This window comes from Gobio gobio (assembly GCF_949357685.1).
Source record: "Gobio gobio genome assembly, chromosome: 12".
NCBI lineage: Eukaryota > Metazoa > Chordata > Actinopteri > Cypriniformes > Gobionidae > Gobio > Gobio gobio.
This window is the reverse complement of record NC_137105.1, coordinates 31,120,591-31,131,808: the sequence shown is the minus strand read 5'-3', so window position 1 is coordinate 31,131,808 and position 11,218 is coordinate 31,120,591. Positions and strand designations below refer to the sequence as shown.

Below are 11,218 nucleotides of genomic sequence, written 5' to 3'. Positions count from 1 at the left end.
GCCGACTTCTGTCTCCACACATGGAAGGAATTTGGCCTTCTCGTCCTCTAAACAAGACACTTTCTTTTTCTCTTCCTCTGGAGGAGACTTTGGAAGGGAATTAGGATGTAAGAATGGAGTTGTGCCCAAAAGAATCCAGTTCATTACATAACAAATTCTAACTAAGCAAAACTCTCCCAGATGACTGTGTCTGATGGTACAAGAAAAATATCCAGAAACAGATATACAGCTTAGATATCTACCTTTAATAAATAAGGGTAAGGGAAAGAACTCTTTAAAACTAGGATATTTACGTTAGACTGATCCAATCCACCTATCAACTAACTTGTTTTACAGCTATAATAATCCAAACATTGCCCTTAAAAAAAAAACTTTGAATGTTGAAAGACCTCTTAGAAAACCACAGGGCACTTTACAGTCAGATGCTAACAATGCCTTTTTTCAGAACACGTGAAGCATTAACGTCAATTCCCCAAAATAAAAATCACTGCCCAGAGAATAAAACTCTTAAAATAGAGTATATTAGTTGCATTTTGAAAATTCCACATATGCGACCAATTATACCGCACATCCAACAGTCATATTTTATTCAAATGAATAACACAGCTGACAGTGACCTCTTTAAATATTTGACAAACGGCAGAAAACCGTCATGGGATTTATGAGTAGAGCTCCATCTTTGCCGCAGTTGTTTTTAATTAGTGCTACACTGCCCCCTACCAACCAAGTGAAGAATGAGACCAACAACATGAGTTAGTGTCCTTCTTTTATTGTAGTTATTTTTCATTACAGATATATGTATGAATGCATAAACACTGGCTCCAGGCCACGTATTCAAGATATTTTGTATTCAAGAGAAAACATCTTGCAACAAAAAAAAACAAAGCTCCAAAAATGATTCCTACCCTTGAAACCTAATTAGTTAAGCCCTGAATCATACGGCAGGCAAGTGTGTGAATGCAAACGCTTATAGGCCCTGTCCCAAATGGCACACTTCATGGTCTTGTGGACACGGCAGCCATTGTAAGTCCACAAGACCGTGGGGTGTCTCTTTTGACATTTTAGGTTTCAGAAGGGTGCTCGCGGGCGCCCCCTTTGCGGTCGATATGCGCCATCGATGCGCACTTTTGCAGAGCCCGCACTGGTCAAGACCATAGACTGTAAAAAAGATTCTAGCCGCCAAAAAAAGTGAAGCCACCAACATCTTGCGCTGATTTGGGACCGAAGTCTGCGCAGTAGTGACCTCGGGACCTGGGTCTAGGAAGTATCCGCGATATCAAAACCCCGCCCACACTCCCACAGTATCTGTTAGTACAGTTTACTGCTGAACAACTGATTATGTTGGTGTGAAATAAATCAGTTGTGGAAATGTAGAAATTAAAGTTAAAGCTACAATCTACTCCCGAAAATCCCGGAAAAAATCAGTTGGTGCTTCAGTGACAACTTCGCTTAGAGAAGCTTGAAGTGTAGTTTGATTGTTTAGTTTGTCTCGCGACACATTAGAATACATGGAGGGGTGGGATTTGTAAGCTATACTGGGACCAGCCATCTGGGGGGCGATCGAGACGCTTTGGCTTCACTTTTCAGGACGTGTGCAGCACGCTTGGTCAAGACTTCTTCCCGACAGTCAAATAGCGTTACGTCATGAAAGTGCGGACTCGTAGGAAGATCGCAGGGGTTTAGGGTGCCATTTGGCACAGGGCCATATAGTCTCGATGCAAGTTGTTGCATTCTGAAAAACCGAGCTGTTTGAAATCATCAAACGCAAGTTTTCAACTGTCGACATGTTTTAGAAAGCTACCTGAATAATAGCACATTCAGTTTTAATGGTGCAGAAGGTAACACTATCACCCCCTTGAGTACTGGAGTTTGTTACCGCCACAGTAACACCATAATGCATGTTAAATCTGGACTACATTTGCATACTTGTATGGAGTATGTTTTGGGCCTAACAAAGAATGGGAATTCTAACTATTGCTTTAAAGTTATTAAGTCAACTCTGGTGTGCTGGGCTACAGGAAAGAGAGAGAAAGAAAACGATAAATGATTAAAAATGATTCACTTCAAAGCATACAATGAAAGCAGCACGCATATAAAAAGTCTACAAAACAAGCAAGGCGCAAGTCATCTCAAAACTATGCTAGTGCTACGGTATCTCGTTTAGGTCCTTATTAATATGTACAGTGAAGCATCTTAACACTAGTATCGAGGTCTAGATAAATATAGATACAAATTTATGGCAGTGATGGTGACGTGGCATTCACACTAACGGTTTTAGTGTGGATCTGAATTTGACTTCATGATGTCTGGCTTGTTTGATTAATGCATCTTTCGAACCTCTTAAACTTGAGTCTTGGGTTTGGTGTACTAATAAATGGGCTGGTACCAATAAATATATTGTGCCAGTTTGGTAGTAACACGAAACAAAATCAGAACATTGTTCTGCAACTTCAAGATTTCAAGCTTTGTTTACTGGTTGCAATATTAAAAAGCTGTAGGGAGTTCTAATGTTGATTTAGACTGGGTAAACCCAGTCTGATCTGCTGGCGATTTGATTACATTCATTTCTACTGCTTCTGTTACACTTTGCGGGAACCAATCACAGACTGGCTAATTGGCGGGTTTAACACGATGACGGATAGAGAAGTGATGGGTCGTTGCCCATTGAGCAAGCCTCTTGTGGTTTGTATGCAATTGGATAGTCCTTCAACCAATCAGAGTCATTTGAATTATGCATGTTTATCACGCCTCTTGTGGTCTGATTGGTTGAAGGACTATCCAATTGCATACAGAGTCATTTGAATTATGCTTGTTTATCACGCCTCTTGTGCAGTAGAAAATACATAGCAGACTCCCCAGACCAATGTTCAATCTTAAATTGAGCTTGGTCTGGTGATAGCCAGACAAATGTTGATGGGGAAAATTTGTGCAAATGTACCACAGTTCAACAACATAACAATGGGAAAGCAAACCAACAGGGAAGTTCGACAATGGGTTTGGACAAATGTACCAAGTGTTAAAATGACATAAAAAAACAAGGATAGAAGATTTCCCAATGTATCATAGCTCATGCATTCAGTAACTTCTAACCAGTGAGATGAGGTCAGATGAAAGATTTGAATACAATCGTAGAGATATTGATGTACTATAAATAAACTACTAAAGCATATGGATTTAAAAGGAAAGTGTTCTGTAGTGTTTATGGTGCTTGTAGGTCCTGTGATCTGGAATGGGTTCTTCAAGCGTTACCAGTTATCCAAGAAATCAAATCCAGTCTTCAGGACACTGCTGCTTGTGTTGAACTGTTAAAAGGTGAAAAAAAAACTATTTATGGTTTGTCAATGGCTAATATGGTATTGGCAGAAAAACAAAGACTTCCTGTTTTAGATCACTTGACTTTGTCTTATTATTAGTGCTGTCAAGTCAATTAATCGTGATTAATTGCATCTAACATAAAAGTTTGTTTATATATGTGTGTGTGTTAGGGGTTTAACAACTTCAGATTTTTTTTAAAGTCGACATTTCCGTGAAGAAAGTTGAGTTGACGTTGACTAGTCACTGACGACGTCATTAATAAACAAATAAGCCTGAACCTCGAACGCGGGTTGCCTCGTGCACAGCTATGACATATGACACAGCGCTGCCCACAAGGCTATTGCTGCTACATAACAGCTTATTTTTATCACTTCTTTTGTCTTTGGATCGTTATATTTCTCACCGATTTCTGCCCGCTCTAAATCAGATACAGATAAAGCAGCACAATAAAGATTACATTTATATGAATGCATTAATGAGCGAGCGATTGCGTGAATTAATTTTTACCTGGCACCTCACGATTAGTTTCTACTAATCATGAAGCTTTGGGTTTTATTTACTAAGGAATATATGCTAGAACCTTTCAGTTTCTAAGCTATTTTATTGATAAATCACAGAACAGTGTTGACAATACAATTCTGCACTACTGAATGTTTCTGTGCCTGTGATCTGCATGTGATGTGCGAGCTACTGTTTGTATGTTACAATACAGGAGTAGCGCATTAGTTTAGAATGGCGATTAACTTTACTTGTACAATAAGCTGTTTAAAACGTGCATTCACCTGATCAATTTTGAGCATCCAGATGGTATAATCAAACACATCTTGTGGAGAGCTCTCGGAGTATGCATTTATTTGTTATTTAACTGTTTGGAAACAGAACATAAAAGTGGACTTCAAAGATTTCTTAACCTGTTGCGCCCTCAATAGGCCATGTTCAGCGACTAGTCGACTTTAATGCTCTGCCATAAAGCTTTGAGCATTTAAAGGGTTAGTTCACCCAAATATGAAAATTCTGTCATTAATTACTTACCCTCATGTCGTTCGACATCCGTAAGACCTCCGTTCATCTCAGTAGTTGAAATCCGATGGCTCAGAAAGGCCTCCATTGGCACAATGCACTGTACATTCTCAAGACCCATAAAAGGTGCTAAAGACGTCGTTACAAAGTCCATCTCACGACAGTGGTTCTACAATAACTTTATAAAGCAACGATAATTTTTGTGCGCAAAAAAAACCTAAATAACGACTTATATAGTGATGACCGATTTCAAAACACTGCATCATGAAGCTTCGAAGCGTTATGAATCAGCGAGTCGAATCATGATTCGGATCGCGTGTCAAACTGCTGAAATCACATGACTTTGGCGATCCAAACCGCTGAATCGACTCACTGATTCATAACGCTTCGAAGCTTCATGATGCCTTGTTTTGAAATCGGTCATCACTATAGAAGTCGTTATTTCGGTTTTTTTTGCGCACAAAAACTATTATCGTCGCTTTATAAAGTTATTGTAGAACCACTGTAGTGAGATGGACTTTGTAACGACGTCTTTAGTACTTTTTAAGGGTCTTGAGAGTGTACAGTGCATTGTGCCAATGGAGGCCTTTCTGAGCCATCGGATTTCAACTAAAATATCTTCATTTGTGTTCCGAAGATGAACGGAGGTCTTACGGGTGTTGAACGACATTAGGGTAAGTAATTAATGACAGAATTTTCATTTTTGGGTGAACTAACCCTTTAACTGCCGGCGAGAGCGTCAAACTTCGCTCTGGCCGCCCTGCCATCGACGCTGTAGAAAGATTCGTGGACGCGCTGCCGCTCTGACGTAGATCGAATGCTTGGTCTTTTTTGAAACGGCATTTAAAGGGGCTGCAAAGCAAACATTCATGTTGATCGGCATTTGTGCTGACTGACCACAAGTGGGTTATAACCGTATAATATAACCTCATGAAATCATTTAAATGTGAAAGTTAAAAAAAGCAGATCGATGGAAAGAACTAGGGCTGTGCAATTAATCGAATTTCGATTTCGATTTCGATTTTGCCTCCCAACGATCACCAAAATAGTACAATCGAGAAAAAACGATTATTTTGCCTTGCGTTCTGAATGAAACGCGCATGCGCTCATCCGCCCCTCCCGAAGCCACAAACTTTCTCAGATCGGGAGTCTCGTGTGCATATCATCCGCTGGAATTTAAAAACTCTGCGCGAGTAAAGATGGCAGAAGGAGGGCAGTTACAGCAGCGTTTGGTGAGCAAAAAAGGCAAAACCAACTCCGTTGTCTGGGAACAGTTTGGCTTTGAGGAATCAGACGACGAGCAGAAACATGCTACGTGCAAGATTTGCTACATGGCAGTGGCTGCAACGCAAGGGAACATCACGAATTTGTTTAACCACTTGAAAATTAAACACAGTGACCTATGACAATCTAATAAAGAAACAAAAATTGACGAGAGCAGGGGTGCCGTGTAAACGTCCTTTTTTTCCCCTCATATTTTTCAAATAATTCTCTCTTTGTAAACCTTGTTCAATGCATGCGAGTGCTGCCGTATGTTTGAATATGACCAGTCGTTTTGCCCGTCATCACCCGGGTGTAGTGCCAGAAGACGCGAATGAGAAGCCGCGCGCGCTGTGAGGAAATGTATCTCTGTGCGCTCATCCGAGAGCGCGCACACGTCTCTCAGCGCGCAAATACTGAGTTCTCTTTCAAGTCTTGCTCTTGAACGGACAAACTCACACAAAACGTATGTCAACGTCCATCTTGATGAGTATCCTAGCAGACATAGTCTGTATATGCCTTAAGTGAACTTTATACAGTCGATAAAGACGACGCATATCCGATCCGGATTGAATAGCTTTTGTAAGTTTAATAGGATTCATCTTTAATTTATGCACTCAAATATGCAATGTTATTTTACATTTGAGACATTTCTGTACCTGAAAACTAAGGTTAGACGTACCTGAAAAGCATATCTAGCCGAACCATATTGTTGATCTTATTTATTTGTGATTATCATTTTTACATGAATACTTTTATACTTTGATTTGAATATATGTTATATTATTTATTTTAATAGTTCAAAAAGTACAACAAATGTTACAATTTCAATTGAATTGTTGAAAGGTGTATTTTTAATAAATACAACACATTCCCAAAGTCATGTGAAATAATCGTGTTACATAATCGTGATTTCAATATTGACCAAAATAATCGTGATTATGATTTTTTCCATAATCGAGCAGCCCTAGAAAGAACTTAACAATTATAGTTACATGTTTGCTAAAGAAATAAACCAATTAAAAGCCATTTGTGTGGTGTATAAATAATGTTTCGCAACTTCTTATCAAACCCGCTGCACCAGCAGTGATCAACCTCTCCTCTATTTTGCTTGGGAACTAATGTGGTCGGAACCAAAGTTTACAGTGCTGCGTTCTCTAGAATCATCTCAAGCGGAGCACTTCTACATTCCCATTGGTTGCCGCCGGCTGCCGCCGAAGCGCGTCGTAGCTCATTACCATAAAGTTGACCTGATTTCAACTCTCCTCGACGCCCAAATCGTCCAAGACGCGCCGCGCCGCTCTCGCCGGAGCTCGCCACCGGGCTCCCATTGAGAATGAATGACTTCCGGCCACTTTGACGCTCTTGCCGGCGGTGGTGTGAACGCACAGTAAGTGTGTGTGTGTGTGTACATACTGTATATATAAACAAGCTTTTATGTTAGATGGGATTAATTGATTTGACAGCACTAATTATTATAGAATATTTATAAGCAGTGCAAGTTGTTAAAATATGAAACATTTTCCTAAGAAATAATTATGAAATATTCTGCCAAACTACTTAAAGGGTAACTTCAGTGATTTAGCATTAGGCTTTGTATCAGTAGAAACCCGGTAGTATATTCAAATTATGGTACTTTCCCCCCTCATATCCCCCAGAGACGAGAGAATTATGCATTTTATTTCTGGAAAAATTCCTAGAGCAAGAGGCAAAAACTACAGCCACTAGATAGAGCTGTTCCGCATGTTATCAACCTGCCCACAGGGGAGAGATCTCACGCACAGAATGTGGGACACATACGACCGCACGGACAATCATAATATCGAAGCGTGGTGCAGAGTAAAGTGAGTGTTTCAACTTTTCAATGAATTCCTGTGATAGTTTAACTTCCATATGTGATCTGAAAATGTGCCAGACTGGCGCTTAACGTTACCTCAGCTCTGCTCAGCTCTTCGTGATGAATGAAGTCTGACACTGCTGCATCTGTGCTGTGACTTTCGTTCGGCTCACTCACACTTTATTGAAAAGACACGTTCAGTTTGTAATTGTAGTGTTTATTCTCTAACTGAACAAAATTATTGTATTACTATGAAGATCAAAACGACGGTGTACGGAGTGGCCTCGTAGGGCAGCGAAGCAAGTGCATTCTGGGAGTTGTTGTCTTTCATCCACATGAGACAAAAATACATTTTCTGTCTTTTCTCAGTCTAGAAGGCACCAAAATCAAAAATAATTTCACATTTCTACTGCTTAAATGACCCAGTTTAAATACAAAGCTTAATGCAAAATCACTGAAGTTACCCTTTAAGGATTTCTTTTTGAGAACATCGTTAAAAAATCTAATTTTCCCCACATTTCATTTAGTTTTTTCCCCAAATTGTTTTCCATTTAAATGTTTCTGGATTCCATTTTTAAAGGTTGAATTAAATTTTAATAATCTAATAAAATGATTAATTGAAATGACTATTTATGACTATTATAACAATTTAATAATTTTTGTTAAAAATGTAAAAATAATAGGTCTCTATGAATTTTTTTCCCCTGAAATTTTGTGTTGTCGGTTTAAATTTTTCTGGATTCTTTTTTTTATGATTTAATACAAATTTATTATCAAAAGCAGTAATCAGCAACAGTAATCAAATGAATTCATAAGGCTTTAACACTTAAAATGTGACCATTTAGTCACAGACTGGAGCCCTGTAACTATATAAAAATGAAGGTCTAACCTGTGAGAATGTAGGACTGGAGGTGGGCGAGGCATCTTTGACTGTGCTGTTGGACTGAGAGGAAGACCTGGTTACCAGACCAGGGCTGAACACATCATCCATAGTGCTGCTTACAGAAGGAAGTGTGCTCTGGGCCCTCTCCCACCCTTCCTCTGATGAGGACACGGGAGCCGGAGGTGTTGGGGTCACACTTATCGCCACAGGGGTCACGCTGATGGGAACGGGCGGAGGAGGAGCATGAGGTTTGGGGGCTCTCTGTTTAACCGGCCGTGGGGCGGGCGCTTCCTCCGACTCCCTCGGCCCAGACTCCGGCCTCAGGTACGAGGGCAAAGGCTTCTCGCCTTTCTCCAGAGACTTGATCTGGCTGGGCGTCAGAGACTGAAATTCAGCCTTCTCGCCTTCTAGCCTAGAGCGTTCAGCACTGATCTTCCAGAAGGAGGACTCGTCATTGCTGGGCAGCTTGCTACTCTGAGAGGTCTTGGGTTTGGATTCATTCACGGAGGAGGGAACAGCTGGTTCTGTTGCACCGGAGATCACGCTGAATTCCATCTGACTCTGTTAGGAAGGGAAATTACATTTGTTTACACTTTGCTTGCAAATTGAATATGTATTTTTAGCAGAGGTGGCCTACTTGCCTTGGTCTCCCAAGAGAAGGGAGCCGAGTGCTCATCTTGCCAAGTTAAGTCCTTGAAACAGAGGAGACAGAGATGTTAATAAGATGCGTCATTACTTGTTTAATGTTATTTCTGCTTCTGTAGGGATAAAAAAAAAAAAAAATGTAGTACTCAATAAAAAAGCTGTAAGCCTAACCGAAAATCTAATACATAAAGATTTGTTTAATAAATAGTTGATAGATATTGAGTAGAAAGTTTAATCTACGTAAAATAGTAAATTTACTTTAAGGGTGTGTTCACACTTGTAGTTCAGTTTACTTGGTTCATTTGGTCCGGACCAAAAACAAAACATTTAGTCCTGGACCTGGTCTACTTAGCGTTCACATTGTCATTTGAACACCAATCCTAAAGGCATATGGATATGTTCACAACCTGATTGGTCGGCTTTTTATTATGTATATTTTGTGAGGGAACTTACGAACATCTAAAACAATGCTGTGTGCTGGGATAAATGCAAGTGTGAACACACCCTAATTGATAGAAATTCGGTACAGACTTGTTTAGTAAAACATTTATATAAATGTGACATTTATTTAGTTGACACTTGCATATTAGATTAGTTTAGAAGCCAGTTTAACTGTATCACAAAACCTAAGATGTCTTGTGGCATAGATTTGTTAAATAAAAGTTTAATTTATATATATATTTAGTAAAATTGTTGAATTTATTGATATTTGTTTAATCAACAGAAATGTGATATTTATTTAGTTGACACCTAAGTGTGTGTGTGTATATATATATATATATATATATATATATATATATATATATATATATATATATATATATATATATGTTTTAATGTATACACATAAATAACACATGACAGATTAATTCACTGAAATTTGAGAGGTTTTAAATAATTTATGTTATTGAAAGTTGACAGATTTGTTCCGTAAACAGTTCAACTTCATCCTAAATCTCCTGAGGGTTTTGTCAAGTAAACTTTAATTTATATGTATGTATATGATATACAAGTTTAATAAACAAAATTTACCTTAAATGTGACTTCAATTGAGTTGACAATGAATATACAATTTGCTTACAATTAGTTAGTAACGTTAGCTGGTTTATAATGTATTTGTTTACTTGTAAACAATTTAATGGAGACCTACAAAGAAACTTTCTTGTAAGCAGGCATACTTTGTAAAGATAAAGAAAATTAATTGTCATGAATAATAAAAGACAAGAAAATAAAACGAACATTAATTGATAGCGGACAGTGTGTTTAGAAGTTAACTTTTATTAGGGATTGATAAGCCCTAAGTTACATTTCTAAAGCAAATCAAATAAAGCAGGTAAACACTAGACCGACAATAAGCGCTCTAAATGAACACGTCAATACAAAACACAAGCACCTCTTCCCCGAAGTGTACAGTCTTCTGTCCGGTCTGGATAAGTAGTTTCGGGTAGCAGATCACCTCATCTCGGTCCACCCGGTGCATGGCGTACCGAGCCCGGATCCGCGGATCCATCATCCCGTTGTCTATCGCCGTGTCCTGTTCGACCGGGCTCATCTGATCCCAAGCCGAACCATACGTCTCCTTTATCTTCTCCCTCTCCTGCATAATCTTACGGGCCATAGAGTTGATGGAGGAGAAATACTCCAGTTTTTTGGCCTCCGTGACGTGCGGAAGATCCGCCACAGCCCCTGCCATCGCTGCGGCCGCCATTTCCTCAACAGCTGGACAGGACGCTGACGTACACAAAAGACTTTTATTTTATTTAATCCCAAAATAGCTATTTTGTTAGATTAAAATGTATCTTTAAAATGTTGTAATTGGCTATAGCGTAACTTTTTGAACATATACAAACAAAAACAAATAAATAAATGGACTTGTCCATTACCTTTCCAGTGAGAATTTGAATAGATATCCAATAGAGATTAAACTCACAAGGAGTAACGTTAACTTAACTTGATTACATATTGCTTATTTAAATATCGCAGAGCATAACTAAAAATAAATACACTAGAGTTTAGACATTTGAATCAAAATTCCCTGATATCTCCAGATTTTGCATGACTGTGACTGTGAGAACCCTGTAAAACAAACAACGTTTGTCCACCCATGTCGTGTATATTTTATCAAATTTAAAAACGACATTTAGCATATGATGTAAGTTAGTGTTTTAATATTTAATTAAAGCAGCCCATTTGTTGTCATTATTTATAAATTTAATTATCTATATTTTAATTTATTTTATTATCTTCAATCTACTGTA

At 38.7% G+C, this 11,218-nt stretch overlaps 1 protein-coding gene across 3 annotated transcripts; it reads right to left on the bottom strand.

Annotated features, from left to right (window-relative positions):
• Positions 1–754: 754 nt before the first annotated feature.
• On the bottom strand, positions 755–10,696 carry cUnh1orf198 (chromosome Un C1orf198 homolog). 3 transcript variants are annotated; one of them, XM_079831577.1, is made up of 5 exons: positions 10,354–10,679; positions 8,957–9,007; positions 8,322–8,876; positions 2,821–3,302; positions 755–2,704 (listed from the first exon to the last, which is right to left on the bottom strand). In XM_079831577.1, the coding sequence occupies exons 1-4, from the start codon at positions 10,666–10,668 to the stop codon at positions 3,246–3,248; spliced, it is 978 nt and encodes a 325-aa protein (XP_079687703.1). In that variant the 5' UTR covers positions 10,669–10,679; the 3' UTR covers positions 755–2,704; positions 2,821–3,245. The 3 variants fall into 3 exon arrangements, with proteins under 3 accessions (XP_079687703.1, XP_079687704.1, XP_079687702.1); XM_079831578.1 differs by having other exon boundaries at positions 756–2,704; positions 2,832–3,302; positions 10,354–10,696; XM_079831576.1 differs by having other exon boundaries at positions 756–2,704; positions 2,791–3,302.
• Between the last annotated feature and the right edge of the window lie 522 nt (positions 10,697–11,218).

What these genes read in the sequence shown, in the direction of transcription:
- cUnh1orf198 (XM_079831578.1), bottom strand. Translation starts at nt 10,668, where the DNA reads ATGGCGGCCGCAGCGATGGCAGGGGCTGTGGCGGATCTTCCGCACGTC. An exon ending in CTGTACACTTCGGGGAAGAG is followed by an intron (nt 9,008 to 10,353) that starts GTGCTTGTGTTT and finishes CTCTGTTTCAAG; the next exon opens with GACTTAACTTGGCAAGATGA. An exon ending in CCTTCTCTTGGGAGACCAAG is followed by an intron (nt 8,877 to 8,956) that starts GCAAGTAGGCCA and finishes CCTTCCTAACAG; the next exon opens with AGTCAGATGGAATTCAGCGT.